Source organism: Labeo rohita, chromosome 5, assembly GCF_022985175.1.
Source record: "Labeo rohita strain BAU-BD-2019 chromosome 5, IGBB_LRoh.1.0, whole genome shotgun sequence".
Lineage (NCBI taxonomy): Eukaryota > Metazoa > Chordata > Actinopteri > Cypriniformes > Cyprinidae > Labeo > Labeo rohita.
Window position 1 is genome coordinate 38682050 of NC_066873.1, and position 21501 is coordinate 38703550.

Here is a 21501-nt window from a genome sequence, read left to right on the forward strand (position 1 = left end):
CACTTTAGACACGCTTTAAAAATTTCAGCTCGAAAACAAATGATAGCAAATATATAGCAAATGATAACAGCGTTTTCATTTTGAGGTGGAATATCTTTTAAAATACTTTTAGTCTGTACTTAACCGCTTAAAAAGTCTGCAGTTTTTATTGTATAATTTTATGGAATGTTTATTTATTTATTTATTTTGTTCTTACAGTCGCAAACTACATATAACGTATAGCACATTTACATTTTATTTAAAAAATGTTTTTTAAAAATAAAAATAATTTTTAAAACTTAAGCACTACATATAACGTCACAAAGTGCAACAGGCACGTTCGGTGAGCCTGGAAATGATTGGCCGTTTTGAAGCACGTGATGCATTTCCTTAAACCTGATTGGCTGATTCATATGAACAGGGGTTGTTGCCAGATGGACAGCTAGATGCGTTAGAGTCAGTAGTGCTTTCTCATGTCTTGAAAATACACGTACAAAAACATATTTAAAGTACAGTAATGTGTATAAATGTTTTCAAGATTAGTAGCTGTAAACATTAGTCGTTTTTATTTTAAGTAACAATCCAAGTGCTTTGGGGTTCCTTCTCAGCGGAAGGATATTTGCGCCGTTTTAACGTGCGGTAAGGAGCGAAGTTTGAACATTTCACTACAGTGCAAACAATATTTTACTTTATTTACATATTTAACGAAACATTTAGATATCAAAACAAAGTTGTAGCTGTGTTATTAGTTAACATACACTGCTAGGTAAAACAATGCAGATGTGTAGCCTTTCTTAAAGTAACATTAGATGTTACACATCGCTGGCCTGATGTTTTAAGATGTTAACAGACGTGCATAAAGGAGTGGACGATCTTGTAATCTTACTCTCTGATTTTTTTCTCTCATGTTTAGCTAATTTATTTACTTAGATTTCATATCTTATGTACTGGACTCAAGAATGGAGGTTACTGAAGTCATGGACAGCAGAGCACCGCTGGCAGCCCTGTCTCCCTCTCGGCAGAACACTGAAGCTGGAGATGTGGATTTCTCCAAACTTACTCCTTCACAGTTTGGCATATCAACAGACAGCTTCTTACCATCCTCCAAGATTAAAGGTTAACAACATTGAACTGAATTTTAATAATGTTCTTCCTCATGAGTCACTGATTCAAGAATTGTAGTTCTTGCAGTGTGTAAATAAGCACTCTTTTAAACTTATTGCTGTTTTTTTTTTTATTTTGATAATTTTTTGAGTTACTTTATTTTTATAAATCAAACTGAAGAAGCACTGTTAATACTAAGTTTTCTCCTCAGATAAATCCAGAGTTGCTCAACTGAAGGCCAGGAGGAGATCCAATATTGGGGTTCGAGGATCTCCAGAAACGAACTCACTCATCTGCTTCAGAGCCAAACAAGCTGCAAAAACACCTCCACGAACACCCCAGGTAGATGGATGGTGTAACACAGCTGTATTTGCTTCAGGACTCAGATTTTACATCAAGTGATTATCAAACAAAAGTAACCATAATGCGTTTAAAAATGAAAGAAAAAGTTCAACCAAAAAATGAAAATTCACAGAAAGTTTACTTACCTTGAGGCCATCCGAGATAAAGATGAGTTTGTTTCATCATTGAGAAAGCTTTGGAGAAATTTAGTGACAGAGTGTCATCTGAAACAGATGATAAAAGCACGATATTCCAGAAGTAATCCATATGACCCCAGTCCATTGATTAATGTCTGTTTAAAAAGCGGTGTTTGTAAAAAACAAATCCATCATTAAGCCATTTTAACTTTAAACTGTTGCTTCTGGCCAGAATATGAGTCCATAATCAATAATAATGCATCATCCAGTGAAAATATCCATCCCCTGTTGTCCTCTCACATCATTATTGTGATATTTGTTTAAAACGGTTTTTGCTTGTAAAGGTACTTGATCTGTGCATTTTTCTTCCCTGATTCAAACAAGACAACTTTTCCCTGGAGAAAGCAATCTTATGCATAGAGGACTCATATTTTAGCCTGAAGCAAAAGTTTGAAGTTAAAAACATCTTAATGATGAATTTGTTTTGTACAAACATGCAGCTTTCCACACAAGATGTTAACTGATGGACTGGAGTTGTGTGGATTACTTGTGGATTATTGTGATTGTGTATTAGCTTTTTGGACTCTGATTCTGATGGCACCTATTCATTGCAGAACAAGTGATGTGATGCTAAATTTCCCCAAATCTGTGCTGATAAAGAAACAAACTCATCTACATAATGGGTGGCTTGGGGGGTCATTTTGAGGTGAAATATTTCTTTCATATTTCCATTAACCATCAACTATGCAAAATTATCATCCTCACATTAATTCTGTGAATGCGGATGTGATTTGTTAACCTAATGCATGGAAGTGACCAATAACTTTGTATCAAAATACTGTAACATTTGAGTAGATGCATATATAGTATAGAGGGTTTGCACTTACTTCACGATTTGGTCAGTTACCCGGATGCGCAGCCATATTGGCGATACTCAGATGTAAACAGCATGGATTGCATGGTAAATGTACTACTGAATATGTCGTTCTTCTAATTTATGCTGTCTAAACCATGGAAAAAACATGTGGAAGCTGGTGAATCATATAGAGATGGACTTAGTAAGCAGGAAAGGGCACATTAATTTGACAAGCTAAAGTTAATGGGTGGTGAAGATATGTTTGAGCAGTATTAAGATATTAGCGTAACATTCACCTACCTGACCAGAGATGATCAGAACAAACACAAATGTTGTCAAGATTCTTGCCCTGGAAATCCTGGTTCAGTTTGGCCAACCACAAACACCTTTAGTTCCTCAGACAGTTTTTTGCACTCTTCTCCTTGATTTGTTATAACTTGGCAGTCTGTAGTATTCTAGAAGTTTTTCCTGGTCCGACTGATAAGTACAGCCCAAAATATGACAATAATTGACTTTCCACAGCAAAATATGCAAGTTTCATTCAGTTCAGTGGCATTGTTTACGTTCTGTGCTTCCAGTATGGCCGATTGATGACACATCGTAAAACACTGTATGTGAACCTTTTTAATTTGCTTTCCAAAATGGATGATATTATAGCTATTTGCATTGCTTTTCCCCCGTAGTCTACAATCCTATCAGGACATACTTGCAATCTGTTTTTGAGTAACAACCCACCAGTTAAGAACCTCTGGTATAAGACAACATGCATGTGTTTCAAAGAGTGGACCACATCGTATATAATCATTATGGTGGTGATGATGAAGGCTGTTTGTATTTTTCTTAATCAGCAGTTGTAACTTTGTGCACTGTCCTCATGAAGCTTTTGCAGGGGAGTCCATTCCTTTCACGCTGTGACTCTCTGAAGAAGAAGATGGCTGCTTTCCAGTGTCTGATGGAGGAGGACGAAGAGGATGAACAGAAGAAAAATGAGGGGAATGAGAGTGCTAGAAGCACTTTGGCTAAAGATTCTAAGAACGGTCAGTCTCTTCTCAAAATGTTGACTGCTGCCGACACAAAAACAGGATGTCTATGAGACGCAGTATTCTAGGACCAGAAGAAATTGAAGTAATTATGAGAATGTCATACTGTCATTGCTTGCCATTTCCAGATAATAGAACTTATTCAGAATAAGCAGGCACCATAATAAATTTGACGCAGTTTGATTTCTTCCATTGATCCCAGTTAGAGCGCAGCAGGATGATGTGCAGAATAAATCAACTGATGATTGTGAGTCCTAAAATAAACATGTTCCTAATTTCAGAGAGCATTTAGTGTTAATAAAAAGATTGAAAAAGCATATCCAGTCTTCCACTTTGAATAATCAGTGATGATTTCAGGTTTTGACGTTATGAATATTTATGATTTATTCATATGTAAAGAAGACATTTGAGGCATAACGGTATAGTTATTTTAATACGTCACATTTAATTTTTAAAATTCATAACGTCAACCTGGAATAATACAGAAAGCAGTCTGGAATATTTAAGTTTATAAGCAGCTCTTTTTCTTTTGATTTATATGTTAGATGTGGGATTCTGTCTTTCATGCTGTGCTTTAACTTGGATCAGTGATGGCCTCATCATTAATAGCAATTTTTAGTTCTGCAGAGTTTTCTCTGCATGGCTTTCATGCATTTTAGTCAGCTACTGTTGAGAACAATTAGCACTGCAATTTTAAAATGAGCACAGATGAATTGTATTCTTATGTAGCGTGACCCATATTTTCCAAATGCCATCTTGGGTCATCACCTCTTTCTGCTACTGTCTGTCCTGCAGAAAAAGAGAACACACTGACTACTCAAAGCCCACCCACTTCGATGACGCCTCCTCCCTCTAAGAAGCGTTGCTGGGGCCCTCAGGGGGAGTGTGAGGACAAGATTACTGAGACTGCACTCCCCTACCCCACCTTCACAACACAACAGGAGCAAGGGGTAAACAAATCCACATTTAGCGGTTTTGTGTTTGATATTTGATTATATGGTTTTGAAGCTTATCATGTGTTAAATTGCCATTAGCAGATAAAGTGGCACAGGTAAAGTGCTTGCAATGCAACCAATGGATGATATGCAAGCTCCAACAGACTTTGTTTTTCTGTGGTTATAGTTGAAATACTTTGAGTCTCAAAGCCAGAGGCCTCTTTCAGACTTGGATTCGAATGCAAAGAATGAGCTTTTGTCTTTACCCATGCTGTCAAAACCAGAAATTAAGCCAGCAGGTAAGGAAACTCTAAATGCATGAAAGTGTTTTGAAAACTTAAAAGGCTATGTAATACTTTTATATAGGCTATATCATTCATAAAAACTATCCTACCATTTAAAAGTTGAAAGAGTTTGTTTTTGAAAGTATCTTATGCTCACCAAGGCTGCATTTATTTGGTTATAAAAAATACAGTACAAACCGAATTGCAATTTAAAGTAACTTTTTTTTTATATATATATATATATATAATATTATTTATAATATAATTTATTCCTGTGATGCAAAGCTGAATTCCCAGCAGCCATTACTGAAGTCTACAGTGTCACATGATATTTTAAAAAATCATTCAATACTGTTCAAGAAACACTTTTTAACATCAGTGTAAAACGATTGCTGCTTATTATTGTTGTGGAAATTGTTGGTTATGCTGAAACCTCATAATTTGTTTTTCATTTGCACAGGGAATGAAAAACCTGGTAATTGTCATTTTTTTTAAATAAGTCCACTTCCAGAACAACAATTTACAGATACTGACCCTTGTCATTCAAGATGCTCATGTCTTTCTTTCTTCAGTTGCAAAGAAATTGTGGGGTTTTTTTTTTTGAGGAATTTATTTCAGGATTTTTCTCCATATAATGGACTGATGGTGCCCCGAGTTTGAACTTTCAAAATGCAGTTTAAATATGGTATCAAACGATCCCAGCCGAGGAAGAAGGGTCTTATCTAGCGAAACGATCGTTATTTTCATTAAAAAAAAGTTGAGGGAGAACATGAGATGGGAGTTTTTCGACATGCATTCAGGCAGAGCAAACTAGACGGGCATTTGACATTAAAAAGTATGTAAATTGTATTATTTTTATAAAAATAACCGATCGTTTCGCTAGATAAGACCCTTCTTCCTCGGCTGGGATCGTTTACAACCGCATTTGGGAACGTTTGAAGCTGCATTTAAACTGCATTTTGGAAGTTCAAAATCGGGGCACCGTATCAGTCCGTTATATGTGATCCTGGATCACAAAACCAGTCATAAGTGTCAATTTTTCAAAACTGAAATTTATACATCATCAAAGCTTTCCATTGATGTATGGTTTGTTAGAATAGGACAATATTTGGTCGAGATACAACTATTTTAAAACCTGGAATCTGAGGGTGCAAACAAATCAAAATATTGAGAAAATTGCCTTTGTCCGAATAAAGTTCTTAACAATGTATACTACTAATCAAAAATTAAGTTTTCATGTATTTACAGTAGGAATTTTACAAAATATCTTCATGGAACATGATCTTTACTTAATTTCCTAATGATTTTTGCCATAAAAGAAAAATCAATAATTTTGACCCATAAAATGTATTTTTGGCTACAAATAAACCTCAGCGACTTAAGACTGGTTTTGTGGTCCAGGGTCACATATGGAGAAAAACCTGAAATGTTTTCCTCAAAAAACAATTTCTTTACGACTGAAGAACAAAAGACATGAACATCTTGCATGACACGGGGGCGAGTACGTTATCTGTAAATTTTTGTTCTGGAAGTGGACTTCTCCTTTAACTTAGTGAGCAGAATTGAGCTCATTAGCTGTGCTTTGCTTTTAGTTTCAGTAAATTGTTATTTTGGATTCTGAAAGTTGTTGTTGTTTCATAGTGCATTGTACTCTTACTTAGACTATCAAGAAAAATTTAATGATAAATACATAATGTTTATTGGTGGTTTATTTTGTTTCAAATCCTAAACTTGTTAAAATCTATTTTCTTCCTATAGATGAGAATGCAGTCTCTTCTGTACGCAAGAAGAAGCGTGTTCGTTTTGGGGCCCCGCTCTCTCCAGAGTTCTTTGACAAAACTCTCCCTCCCAGTACCCCACTACAGAAAGGAGCCACCCCAAAGTGTCCTCCGTCATCTACAGGTCCTAAACGCTCACTGCTGAAGACCCCACAACGATCTGATCCTCTTCCGCAGCCTGACTTCAGTAGTCCTCAAAGCAATGGAGCCTCACCTGTCCTGGTTATTGACAGATGCAGTGTTGGACTGCTGTACAGTGATGAAGTATTTGAAGAGATCAAGAAGGTGACACAATATATCTGATTGTAGATAAAACATATATATCAGCGTCTTGTGGTTTTATTCCACTGTTTGTACTGTAGTTGAGTTTTTGTGGCTTTCCATCTTCTCAGATCAGTTTTCCCAGTATGGAGGATGAGTCTCCTTCATACAAACCTTCTGAGGACTGCAAAGGTGAGTTATGAAATGTTTTTCAAGACAAGGAAAGGTTTTGGAAAAACTTTCTCTTCAGTTTGTATTCTAATCGTGTATCTAAAACTGTAGATGCACTTTTTGCTGAGGACCCAGGGCAGCCCCAGGCTGAAGACGTTGAAGTTATGAACGCAGCTTTTCAAGAGGAAGAAGATGTACTATCAAATTCACAGACAGAGGAAAAACTGCTCTGTCCCACTGGTGATCAGCCACTGGCACTCTCTGGTGAGTTCAACTTTCTTCCACTTTTTATAGCATGCTCTCTTTCTTGCCCTTAACAAATTCATATCATATATATTTTTTCTGTGCTGAAAGTTTTTAGCAAAATAGAATGAAGATTGCAAAAGTTCAAAGGAGAATTATAAGTTTACTGTTCTTCTAATTTTGCAACAAACTATTTTAAAGGGATAGTTCAACCAAAAATGACAATTCTGTCATTGATTACTCACCCTTATGTTGTTCCAAACCTGTAAGACCATTGTTTGTCTTAAAGACACAAATGAAGATATTTTTTATGAATTTCGAGAGCTTTCTGATCCTGCATAGACAGCAACGAAACTGCCACATACAAGGTCCAGAAAGGTAGTAAGGACATCTTTAAAACAGTCCATTTAACATCAGTGGTACAACCTTAATTTTATGAAGCTTCGAGAATAATTTTTGTGTGCAGAGAAAACAAAAATAATTTATTCAACAATTATTCAACTAAGAAAGCAAGTCAGAAAACAAATCAGTTAGTTGGCTTGTACCTGAACTTTAAAAGGGACTCAACCCTCTTTTTATTATACTGTCTGTCTAAATTAAAGGAGAAGTCCACTTCCAGAACAAAAATTTACAGATAATATGTGCACCCAAGATGTTCATGTCATCCAAGATGTTCATGTCTTTCTTTCTTCAGTCGTAAAGAAATTGTTTTTTGAGGAAAACATTTCAGGATTTTTCTCCATATAATGGATTTGGTGCCCTGAGTTTGAACTTTCAAAATGCAGTTTAAATGCGGCTTCAAACGATCTCCAAATGCGGTTGTAAACAATCTCAGCCAAGGAAGAAGGGTCTTGTATAGCGAAACGATTGGTTAGTTTCTTAAAAATAATATATTCTTTTTAATCTCAAACGCTCGTCTTGTCTTGTTCTGCCTGAACTCAGTGTATTCTGACTCAAGACAGTTGGGGTATGTCGTATTTTATCCCTCAACTTCAAGAATGATTACAAAATCATCCTACATCGCCGCAGAAGTACCGACCCAGTCTATGCAAAGTAAACATGCAAAGAAGATCAAACACCCTTAAAAAAAAAAAAAAAAAGGTGAAACAGCAATAGGACGATTTTGAAGTTGAGGGAGAACATGAGATGGGAGTTTTTCGACATAACTGTCATGAACCAAACAAAAACAGTCCAGGCAGAGTAAGACAAGACGAGCGTTTGACATTGAAAAGTATATAAATTGTATTATTTTTATGGAAATAACCGATTGTTTCACTAGATAAGACCCTATTTCCTCAGCTGGGATCGTTTGAAGCCACATTTAAACTGCATTTTAAAAAATTCAAACTCGGGGCACCATGGAAATCCACTATATGGAGAAAAATGCTGAAATGTTTTTTTTTTTTAATGTTGACTGAAGAAAGAAAGACATGAACATCTTGGATGACAAGGGGGTGAGTACATTATCTGTAAATCTTTGTTCTGGAAGTGGACTACTACTTTAAATTTACACTGGTGTTTTAGGAAGCGAAACAAATTAGAATATAATAATATAATAAAAGCAAAGACCATAATGCCCATATACTGTAAAACAATTTCAGTGTAAAATAAATGAAAATGAGTATTGTATAGGTATATTATTTTGCTTTACACTATAGTAGGTACATTACAATACTACTTTCCTAATTTCTACACTTGAAAAAGATATTTTGAATTGACTGCACAAACATTACCTATTTAAACACTAGCTGTCAGCAATTCATACTACACTTAAGCTTTTATTTTGACGCAAACGGCCGTAGAGCTTTTATTTTGACGGAAAACTCCAGCTTCAGTGAAAACAGGCTTACAAAAAGGCGTCTCACTACAAATCTGTTGAAATGCTGTACTTATCTGCCGCAGAAATAAAACACAACTGGTGGCTGTTGCGTTTCCAAATGTGTGCTAAACGTAATTTTACTCACTGTGAACCGAGCCGTTCTGAGCCGCAGAAAACACAGAATCACGAGGTGATCGCCTGAAAGAAGTGCGCACTTCACTTAGAAACACATAGCAAAAACTTGATGAAGTGATTAAGCAATATTGTGCTTTCGGTTTTAGATCATTTGATATACTGTTCCAAAGCATAATGGCCCATACACACCTTTAAAGACCTTTTATGTTAGAATAAGTTTAAACATATTGTAAAAACTACAGTTTTTGCCTGGAAGCCCTATTGTTTCATCGTCATGTGATCTAGATAATATTGAGACTAGTGTTGTCACGGTACCAAAATTTCAGTATTCGGTACCAATACCAGTGAAAATCCACGGTTCTCGGTACCAATTTCGGTACCAAATCAAAACACAAAAACATGAATTGAACAACACACTATTTTTATTTATAACAAACAAAAATAAAACAAAGTTTTGACTTGGAAGCTGGTATTTTGGGCTGAGGTGATGAAGCATTTGCTGAAATCCCCATTTTTCACTGTATAAACTGGCACTTGATCCATACATGTGAATTCAGCAACAGCTCGGTTCAGTTTTCTTGCCTCAGGTGAGTTTTTGTCATACTTCTGCTGCTGAAAAGCATCTGGAACCGTTGTCTGCTTAGGAGTTTGGTTCGTGGTCTTCTTCAGCCTGCAGCTGTAAAAGGAAAATATAATATACTTCAGTAAAACAATGGGCTGACTCTGACTAAATGCAATATTAGATTGACACCAGCTAAACAGAACTTTATATATAACTTTTCAGTAAATAACAAACCTCAGCTTTTTATAACAAAGTTAGATAAGATTACTTATACTGAGTGTAAGATATCAATGTTACACAGACGGAAACTGTCGTATTAAAAACACTTTACAAAAAGACCCCATTTAACATGACTTAATAAACAAGTGTTACATAGCAATTATTCTCTTAATTTCAAAATGTATTAATTTATTTTAAATTAAAAGTTGTATCTGTTAACATTATTTCACGCACAATGAACAAACATGAACGATCAAATGTTTGTATAAAACAACATTCACACACATTAATTAATGTTCACTCATCAAACTGCGCAAACTATATTTCATAGCCTAGAACTGCTTTTCTGATGGACCGATTTTAAGGCTATAAACATTAACCATACATTTGTTCTCTAACACACATATTTTAGCTACACAGGTCATTTAAAAGCCTCAGGTGTGTAAAAATACCACACTATCATGTCCTGTTTTTTTTTTTTTTTTTTAATAAACGCTATAAGAGCATTAAACACTTAATAATGAAGTTTATTCTAATTCTCGCGTTAGCATTAGCCGCGCTTATGCTAACGATTAACTAAGCAAATGGCGATGTTTATTTAAGGTATAATTTTTATAACAAAAGCTCTAAATATAAAATTAAATGAAAACTTACCTGCTTGAACTCTTTCATTAAATCTTGGTGTCGGTCTTTGAGGTGTTTTATTAAGTTCGATGTATTTCCTCCTTTTGAGAGAGAACTTCGATGACACCGTTTGCAAATGGGTTTCTGATGATCTATGATGTTGCCCTTGTCATCAGCCGCAAATACAAAATATTTCCACACGTGGCTCCTTCCTCCTTTCTTTACAACAAGCGGATTCAGAGCAGCCGCATCAGCAGCACCACCGGTCGCCGTGTCTCTGTGGTTTTATGAAGAAGACGCAACTGCGCAGTGCGTACTTTTCGCATAGCGCAGTAAGAACCGGGTTGACCGGGTGCTCGGTACCACCGGTACTTAAGAAAACCTGGTACCGTAACATTTAATTTTTTTTAGTACCGACTTGGTACCGAAGTACCGGGTCTTTTGACAACACTAATTGAGACAGTTTTGTTATTGCAGTATCACAATATTGATAATGTTGTTACATCCCTATAATTTACCTTTATAAAACTTGCAGAAACCCTGTATTCAATACTTCATTAAGAGCAACTAGTTATTCAGACAACCTACCTTCTAGTGGATTATGAAAATGTCATTTTTGCAGTAAGTGCTTAAACGTGAACAAGATGTGTCATTTCAGTAATTTTGCCTTGTGGAGTACAAGTAAATGTGCTTTAAGTCAAATAGCTTCCTCAGGGCAGTACTGTATTTAAAGAGCAAAATGCATCTTTTATGATCATCATTATAAATTTCTTACAGATTCTTCAAGGAGAATACAAACTCATGAGCCAAACTGTGTTTTTGAGCTACATTACTTCTACTATTCTACTACTATATAGCTGTTTGTATATGAAGAGTTTATTTGCCAAAACAGATAACTGTTTTTTTTACATTTTCAAAAATCATGTTTTTTTATGATGTTATCTTGTTTTAATGTGTTCGTTAGCTGTATTTTTTTTTTTTTTTTTTTTACTTTGTCAAAAAACCCAACTGCAGTTTGATTAAGATTAATTGGAATGCACAATGAAAAAACATGGTTTTTGAAAATTGTTATCTGAAAAGTTATGTTTTTTCAAATGAACTCTTTGTATATATTTCAGAACACAAGAGTGTGTCAGTATTTAGTCAAATATATGTTAGTATTAGTTTATAATATCTGATTGAATGTTTTCTTGTCAGCAGTAGATGTTGTCCAGGAGTCTTCTGCCAGTTCTGAGTCCAATTCCAGCACTGAACCTACTCGCTCTCGCAGTAGGAAAAGAAAGGTGAGATCTCATATCTGCAGATCACCTCTTTCAAACTGTCTGTTTTGAAGTCGAAGCACGAATTCAGCTGTTACCTTTCTTATCTCTCAGAGGAGTTTGTGGTAAACTGTGTGACACGTTTCATGTTTCAAAATATTTTGCTACAAGAATAAAACTAAGATTTGCATATTTGCATATTGATACATATGTAATCCTTTACCTTGCTTTATTGTATGTTTTGTGTGAGGTTTTATGTTGAGAATAATATTTCATCTTTTTCTTTTGCATTTTACAGAAAGTTAAAACTTAATTTCTAGGTTAGAAATCCCAGATTTCTGTGTGTTTTCAGGCTTTGTATTAAATCGCATCAAAAGGCTGACAGAGATTTAATTTCAGTCATCCAACTCTGTTCTTTTCTTCTGTTTCAGCAACCAGGGGAGAATGAGCCTGAGAAGAGAAGAAGCTCACGTACAGCAGCAGCTTCTGCTTCAGGAAAGATGAAGGTGTGAAGCTTAAGAAGTGGATTTAGACTTTATGCATTTATCGTCAAGCTGACATGTGATAAGTTTTGGTGAACGGAGGCTTTTTAAGCTCTGATTATTAACGCTGGCATCAAACTGACACTGAGCCTGAAATAAGAACACTAATGTGACTTGGACTTGGCGTTTGGTATATAAATAGCATGATGCGTGATTTCATGTGTCTAGAGCCTTTGAGCACATTTGTGTGTGAACTCTGTCCATGTTCCTCACTGCAGCTTGTTTTTTTTGTTTGTTTTTTTTGCTTCCAGAAGACGTCAGGAGCAAAAAAACGATTTGGCAATAAGGAGGTGGATCGTTCTCTGTATGGGAAAAGAGACTATGCTTCAAAAAACCCTCTTCTCAGCCCCATATTTGAGACGACGTCGACTAGTCTCAACAACACGCCAACACAGACTCAATCAGGAAAACAAATAGGTACCCTTGTCCAAGTCTTTCATTTATGACTCACCCACTTCGTGAGTGATTTTTATAAAGTGGTCTCATAAAGGCACTGAAGGCCGCCAGAATGCCATGGAGGTTTTAACTAAGTTGAAGCTTGAATTTTGTTTACAGAGTAAATATTGAACAGCCTTCCTTATAAAGTATTTCTTTTTTTTTTTATAAAGAACTGCCCGTTGTGACGCCCCTTAAAATTTGCTAATCTATATTTAGTCTGATTGGACTGATTAATGTAAATTAGATTTTTATTGTACAATGAAGGAATATTGTGAGCAGGAGCTGTTAATGGGTTAGGTCACCCAAACATGAAAATTCTGTCATTAATAACTCACCCTCATGATGTTCCAAACCCGTAAGAACTTTATTTATATTCAGAACGCAAAATAAGATATTTTTGATAAAATCCGAGCGCTTTCTGACAGTATGTAGACTGCAATGCAACTACCACGTTCAAGACCCAGAAAGGTAGTAAGGACATCGATAAAGTAGTCCATGTGACATCAGTTGTTCAATCATAATTTTATGAAGCTACGAGTATTCTTTTCTCCATTATACAGAGAAAAATCCTGAAATCAAAAAAACAATTTCTTTACGGCTGAAGAAAAAAAGACATGAACATCTTGGATGACAAGGTGGTGAGTTGAGTACATTATCTGTAAATTGTTGTTCTGGAAGTGGACTTCTCCCTTAAGGCCTGGAAAACACTTGAAAATAGAAATATTCCTAAAGTGGTACTCAAAAATCGCTTGAATTATTCAAAGACAATAATAATAAGCACGTATAGTGATGGGTGAAACTGAGCTTTTCAAAACTCTGAATCAATTAAACAATTGCATTGCAAAATGCTTCACTGTTTTGAATCGCACCAGTCGTATTGCGAATCATTTGATTCAGATCAGGACTTTATATTGCATATCGTGAATCATTTGATTGAGATTGAAACTTCAGAGCAGGTTCGTGAATCATTTTGCAAATTAAATTATTTGACATGCATGCCTTGAGTCCTGATCTGAAATGATGGTTCGCAAATCATTATTCAGATCGGGACTTTTGAGTGCGTATTGCAAATCTTTTGTTTTAGATCGGACCTTCGGAGCACGAATTGCAAATTATTTGATTCAGTTTGAGACTTGATCTTGATGAAGATGTTTATTGCAGCATAGCAGTGGCAAAGTACATGTTGTACCTTGGGTTCAATCTTGAGAGTCAGAATGAACCCAGAACCTCCTTAGCTCAAACCTTTTATACAGTTAAAGTTTACTACCCTTAATGTAAATGAAGTTGCTCCTTTCATAACAGCTGTGGTCTGTATGTTAATCATGTTCTAACACCTCTTTGTCTGAGATGGTTCTCAGTGTCCCACACCCTCTTCCATGCTACAATGGGCCACCATTTGCTCAGGATGTAATCATCCTAAATGGTCTAGAAACAACATAACTGTTGACTTTCTTCTTCTCTATAATAATTAAGCCATATTGTGAAATGAGCATGATTAAACATATATTGTGGAGTGGAATCTGGGTCGAGGCAGACTATAATTTCTTACAGTCCCCTCTTTGATGCTCTTGGCCCGGAAGAAGCATCACATCCACTCCCTTATACAGATTACACCTCCCTTCCTGGGTAGGCGCCCAGTGGCGGTGAAGCCCTGGCTTAGGTTGTTCCCTTATGGCCATCGGAGAATCTTACCCGTCTTTGGGTCAACACCTCATGCACACTGGTTATCGCTCCATCCAATTAGGCAAAATTACCATAGACTTTTTCTAAAATTTAGCAAAAAGACATACAAGCATTTCCTTGGGTTTGGGAGAGGAGCACTTGAGAACCATAACAGCAAAAGGAATTATGCAAACATACTAAACATTATGACATTACAAACACAGGCAAAAGCCTGAGCAAAAACATCCATCAATACCATAAAGTGTGTGTGTGTGTTGTGTGTGTGTGTGTGTCTGTGTGTATGCGTGTGTTTTTCCCCACACACACGTTCTGTCCCTTTTATCAATGTGAACATCCTTTGTCCACATGTGTGCATTCATTAGACCATAATATTTTTTTTCTGCATTCGAGTATTCATATATTTGTCTTTCTAATGTCATGTGCTTTGTGTCCGTTCTCTCAGTGTGGACGTCCTTTATCCACATATGTGCCTTCAGCAGACAATAATATATTTTTTGCATTTGTGTATGCATATATTTGTCTTTCTAGTGTCATGTGAGTTTGTGTCTTTGTGCATTTCTTTGTGTGGGTATGTCCTTTGCCCACTTGTTTTCCATCTTGGTGATAAGACCATATAAGTCCATAGTCTCTAAAAATCTTGATCTCTTTGTGTTTCCCTTATCTGTTGTCCATTCTTTTCACATTGGATTGCAAGTCCTCAGAAAGAAGCAGTCACTGGTGTTGATGCAGTCTGTGCAGTTCTCTCAAGTCCATCCATGCCATGGTGAATCTCAGGATTTCTAGATCTTTTAGGCTGGGAGTTCTGGATCTTGCAGGTCTGGAAATCTCTTGATTTTCTTGGTCACAGTGATCACCCCATTCTTTTCACATTGTAGTAGGTTCTCAGAAAGAAGCAGTCACTGGTCTTGTTGGTTTTTGCGGTCTCTTGAAGTCCATGCCATTGTGAATCTCAGAATTTCCTTTTCTTTTAGGCCGGGAGTTCTGGATCTTGCAGGTCTGGAAATCTCTTGATTTTCTTTGTCATGGTGATCACTCTGTTCTTTAAGCAGACCTTTTCTTGTGGAAGTCCTCTGGCTCCACTGGTTCTGCTGGCCTTCTTGTCCTTCAGATGACCGGATCATTTTTCTCCAGGAGGGGACACCTTTCTAACAAACATCTCAATGCTTATGCCTGAAACATGATCAAAAGAAGAGGTTGCCCCCCTTTCCCCCACAAAAATCTTTTCACATTCGAAACATCAGTGTTACAGAAATATAATCACAAAATGTAATTAAATCATTTCAGACTATCAGAAATTATATTTAAATATCAATGCCATTAACACTTTCTCATACATTATGAAGAATCACCCCCCTTTTGATAGTAAACATATTGTTCTAAAATATGGTACTATCATAAAAAAAAAATAAAAAAATCTCCAATTCACATCAGCATCTGCTTGTGACTGGACAACAGTCATGTTCATGCAGTGCTGTGTCTGGCAAGGTGTGAATGGCCTCTTCCTTATTTCCTTTCAACAATGCCAACTGGGTTTCTAAATTGCCTATCTTCTTAATCAAATCACGATAGCCCATCTTTCTTTTATGTGAAAAGTGACACTGTCTTGCCTTGTGTCCCATCCTTCCACAAGCAAAACAAACAACTTCCTGACCTTTCTCCAAACAATGACTTGCTATGTGACCATATTTTCCACATGCATGACAGACAAACCTTTGAGGTCTCTCACAGTCTTGACAATGTCTAGCAATGTGACCAGCTTTTCCACATGCATAACAAAGAGTAACACCTTCTGAATTTACTCTGTCAAATCTCCTTGGTCTGTGATGGAAACGACCAGATAATCTAGAACATTCTCTTCTGCCAAAGTCAGCAACCGGTTGTCTAGATTCTGCAGCTTTCCTTTGACTATTTGCACTAAAATACTGTGTCATTTTGGAAATGATTTGCTCGTATGATGCATTTACATCTACATGAAGAGCAATGGCTTCACGCATGTGTGAACTGCTCTGTGCAATTAATGCAGACTTAAACATGAGGTTTTGTTTAGTTGCATTTTGCAAACCACTGTAACAGTTAAACATTTCCCACAACCTGTATGCAAATGTTAGAGGATGCTCCCCAGGTTCCATTATCACCTCAGTTATCTTTCTCAAGTTTACCAAATCAGTCCCAACAAGCCTAAGTAGAGCTTCTCTTCTTGCCCCTCTGTCTGCTCTTTTGTCACGAACTTCCTGTGAGAGAGCACTAGTTAATGAGCGAGGAATGGAGATCGTGAGAAGTCTACAAGCATCTTCATCTGACACACTATAAACCTCCACTATATTCTCCAGTTTTGACAAGAACTCTACAGGATCCATATTATCAGGGTCAAAAGTACCCACTGCCGTAACAAGACTTTGAAAGTCCATAAAAGACAGCTGTCTAACAGCTTGGCCATTTTCAGTTCTTTGATCAAGAACCCTCTCATTTCCATTTCCATTCTGTCTTGTTCGCACTGGTGCTATTGGGAATCTAACTGTGCAGTCAGAATATTGAGAACTGATTGACTCAGAATCTCTTTCCCAACTCTCATCTTCCTGCAAATCTAACATTTCTGGAATTGGGTTACACAGTGTGACCCCTAATGGTGTCTTACTGCTGTGTTCCTTAGTTGAGCCATTGTTTATCATAAACTGACAAGCAACCTTTGCTTCCTCCAAATCATTGGACAATGCTTCTACAGAGGATATAAGCATGTTATTGTTAGTTCTAAGATGTGTGATCTCACTCTGCATCCTAATCTTTTCTTCTTTCCATATTGTTTCACTTGCATGGTATTTTTTAGTAGATATTATTCCAAAACTGAGTCGTTCATTTTCAGCCTCTAGCTCATCTACTCTCCTTCTAGTTACTTTGTACGATGCAAGAACAGCTTGAAGTGCATTGGCAATGTTTCCTTTTTTGTTCTTAGGCATTTTTGGATAGTTTTCAAATTTAGAGATAGCCCATTCATATGGTTTATCAACAATCTTCTCTATTCCATCAAACATTCCTTGAGTGCCGTGTTTAGCAATGTATTTAACAATCATTTCTTCCATTTTCAAAATCTTATTAAATTGTCTTCAGCAATTCAATAGGCTTTATTTCTTCACTGACTGAACATTATCTAGTTACTTTTAAGATACCTGTTAGTCTATTTATTCACAGCTCCTTTGCTTTGGATGCAAATGAATAAAACAGCCACACTACATCAGCTTCTAAACAAAATTTTTACTTCTTCGGACATGGCCACATTCCATCGGGCCTTACACTTTACTACACCAAACTGTTAAAAATATAACACTATCACAGTACGTCGGACAAAACCACACTACTTCGGGTTTTAGGTTATATTTTTAAAACAGTTTACTTAGCCACAGTACGTCGGGCAAATCAACGCTGCTTTTTGGGCTTTAAACTTCACAGAGTCACAGTGCGTCAGACTCACTACACTAAAACACACAACAGTTATGAAATAATTCTGTGACCACACTGCGTCGGGTCATTTCAGTTACTTTAGAAATTCATCAGAATTATCACAACAACTCACTCCGTTTCAATTACGTTAGAAACTTACACATCTGTTTCAGTTACTTTAGAAACAATAGCTCTAATACAACACTGCGTCGGGCTGATTCAATTACTTTAGAATCTTAACAGAATTATAACAGACCAACAACAAGTTTCAGTTACTTTAGAAACTTTGACTTAAGCACTTTGCTTCAGTTACTTTAGAAACAACAATTCCAATACAAATCTGCAACCACACTGCATCGGGCTGATTCAGTTTCGTTAGAATCTTAAACAGAATTTGTACAGAATAGGCTTAAGAACTTCTCCTGCTAATACTGACTAAACCAAATTCTCTTCTGTCCTTAAAATTTTCTTTTCTAGATTTTTTTAAACGAGGGTGTTTCCCTGACAAAAATGAGCAAAAAGAAAGAAACTGCTTTTCTTACCTTTCCTTGCTTTTATTCTTTTGGAAAATCCTCGTTGGGTGGCTCGCCAGTGTAAGAAAAAGTGAAGAGGACGTAGAAGATCTTGATGAAGATGTTTATTGCAGCATAGCAGTGGCAAAGTACATGTTGTACCTTGGGTTCAACGGAGTCGGAATGAACCCAGAACCTCCTTAGCTCAAACCTTTTATACAGTTAAAGTTTACTACCCTTAATGTAAATGAAGTTGCTCCTTTCATAACAGCTGTGGTCTGTATGTTAATCATGTTCTAACACCTCTTTGTCTGAGATGGTTCTCAGTGTCCCACACCCTCTTCCATGCTACAGTGGGCCACCATTTGCTCAGGATGTAATCATCCTAAATGGTCTAGAAACAACATAACTGTTGACTTTCTTCTTCTCTATAATAATTAAGCCATATTGTGAAATGAGCATGATTAAACATATATTGTGGAGTGGAATCTGGGTCGAGGCAGACTATAATTTCTTTTGTTTTCTAAAACATTTTAAAACAAAAAGAAAACGTTAAACATTTAAAATTTTGACCTAATTGACTCTGTGTGGTTCATTGCTAAATAAATGAATGAATGTTCCGCAGAAGAGTGACAAAAACAGCAACTCACTTCAGTGACTGACTTATGTTATAATTACGTCCATAAGCTTTTTGTAAAATTTGGATGAACTCATTCATCTTGTGTTTGATCTCTTCATATTTAAGGTGGGAACTGTAGTTTCCAAAGTCAGACATCGCTTGTGATTTTCAAAGTACAGATGCTATGACATGTCCCTACTAATATCAGCCACTTCTAAATTGTTCCTAGGAATAATTTTGATCTGCTGTTATGTCCCCACCAATGCCAAAATCAAACCTACACCCTTGTTTTTAATGTATACAGTTGTGTATTATAGATATTTTAATTTTGTATCACACCTGTTGCTGGTTGATTTTTATTTTTTTTTTAAAGGTTGTGTTTTATTTCTCTTTTTAAGTCGACATCATTGCATACTTTGCATGTGCTTCATTTTATTTTTGCTATTTTGTTTTATTAGAATATTTTTATTAATCTATTTATCCTTTTGAAAAACATTGTTTGACAAGTGAGATCTGGATCAAAAAAAGTAGTGGTTAAAGTCCTGGAATTTAATTTTGCAGTATCTGCGCGAACCCTATTTTTGTATGCAAAGAAAACAAAAATATCCCTTTAAATTTCTAACCATTCCTGCCACAAAGCTATCGTGTGGCCTTAGTTTTGGCATATAGCACATGAATTGCACCGACTAATTTTATGGTGTTTTCTGTCCTTTTTAAAACTTGAAAGCAGTGTCATATGCTTTTTGTTGTATTGAAAATGGCAAAGTATCTTTCAAAATATCTCCATTTGTGTTGCATGGAAGAACAGGTTATATAGATTTGGAATGATGGTAAAGGACAGAAAACAATTTTTGTTCAATAAGCTAACCCTTTAAGGTCTCTGAAACTAGATTGTGAATGCATTTTACACTCTGGAGTTGGTAAGACAGAACTATATTATGTTGTTTTGAACATTTTAATTAAAGTTTTACACTCTTCCAACACAGATGGAGAGCAAGACCGCTTTCAGACTCCCAACGTTCCCCATAGCAAGACAATTCATCTCATGGTAAGTCTGGATGAAAATGAGCAGACGTTGAGCTCCACTGTGACAGACACCACTTGCAACCAATCAAACATGGGTGTGACTTGTTTGGACGACTCAGTCGGCACTCAGGGTGCTGCAGGAAAAGTAAGCTCTATGTCAAAGACTTCCAAAGCCGAACGTGACTCGGGGAGGCCTGCGCGCCAACGTCGTAGCTCAGGCACAGTCAGAAGAAAAAAGCTTGGCAGTCCAGCTATTAGCACCACTACTGAATCAAGCGGTGAAACTGGGGAACAAAGTACTGAGAGCCAAAAGCCAAATGAATCTGCAGGTTTGAGCCCAATGTACCAAGACAATCCTGTTAGACCAGTGCATTATGAAGCTGAGTGCTCTGAGAACAAAGAAGTTGAGGGTTTAATAAGCGGTGTGGTACCAAATGGAGACTCGGTGAACACTGAGAGCTTAGAGCAGATGACGCCAAGTAATAAAAAACGTGGACGGGCTCTGAAAAGTTCTCATGGAAAGCTTAATGTTGTGGTAGAGGAAGTAGTTGAGAGTGGTCAATCGGAACGAATAACTGATGATGCGTCAGAGAGCATCGCTACACCTGCAGAGCCTAGTTTGGCCCCTTGGCAGCAGGCTGCCTTTAACATCGACGACATCCTGAAACCTGTGGCGAAGAGTCGAGGTTCTGTGCGACGCAGCCTGAGGAACCGGAGGAGTGTGGATCTTCAGGCTGTGGGCCTGGCCTGGGTGGATCACACGTCCCCGGAGCTGAGTACAGCGAGTCGGAGGAGGACGCGCGGCAGACTCAGCGGAGTATCTGAACCACTTGTTTCTCAGGCCTCTGAAGAACCAACACCAGACTTGGGAGAGTAACTAACTTCAATCATTTGTGTGTCAGTTAACAGTTTAATTACTGTCAGATGAACTTTTGATACAGTACTGCTCTTTTCTCTTGTAATGTTTTAAATCTCTTGTTTTTTACACAATTTTAGTGTTTATGGATGAAACCTGCTCTTATTAAGAAGATTGCGTTAATGTTAGGTTACTTTGACTCATTAAATCTTCCCTTGGATGAATGAATTGCTGTTTGCAAATGACTTTCCTGTGGTAATCTCATATTCTTTTACATAAATGGCAATCCCAGTTTGCTTGGACAGTGATTTTGTTTTCTCTTTTTTTAATTTGTCTACCTGGCAATTCAGTAGTACCATACAAAATTTGCATCCAAAGCATCAAGCTTGTTTGCCATTGGCATTATTTGTCATTCTCAGCACTTAGGTGAAAAGTTATGGGGCCTGCTTTAAATACTACATGGATGAATGTTGTGAAAACATGCCTAGATCATATTTCAACCATCAAGACAAAATATATATATATATAATATAAAACATTTATTTAAATATATGTAATATATACAGTTGAGGTCAAAAGTTTACATACACCTTGCAGATTCTGCAAAATGTTAATTACTTGACCAAAGTAAGAGGGGTCATA

General features: G+C 36.7%; 1 protein-coding gene across 3 annotated transcripts; it reads left to right on the forward strand.

Moving 5' to 3' along the window:
- Positions 1-413: 413 nt before the first annotated feature.
- On the forward strand, positions 414-21087 carry cdca2 (cell division cycle associated 2). Of its 3 annotated transcripts, none has more exons than XM_051109667.1 (13): positions 414-618; positions 893-1095; positions 1295-1425; positions 3299-3455; positions 4254-4408; positions 4581-4692; positions 6436-6740; positions 6848-6908; positions 6999-7151; positions 11687-11772; positions 12180-12254; positions 12542-12707; positions 19964-21087. In XM_051109667.1, the coding sequence occupies exons 2-13, from the start codon at positions 939-941 to the stop codon at positions 20878-20880; spliced, it is 2475 nt and encodes an 824-aa protein (XP_050965624.1). In that variant the 5' UTR covers positions 414-618; positions 893-938; the 3' UTR covers positions 20881-21087. The 3 variants fall into 3 exon arrangements, with proteins under 3 accessions (XP_050965624.1, XP_050965626.1, XP_050965625.1); XM_051109669.1 differs by having other exon boundaries at positions 12545-12707; XM_051109668.1 differs by having other exon boundaries at positions 11690-11772.
- The last annotated feature ends 414 nt before the right edge of the window (positions 21088-21501 follow it).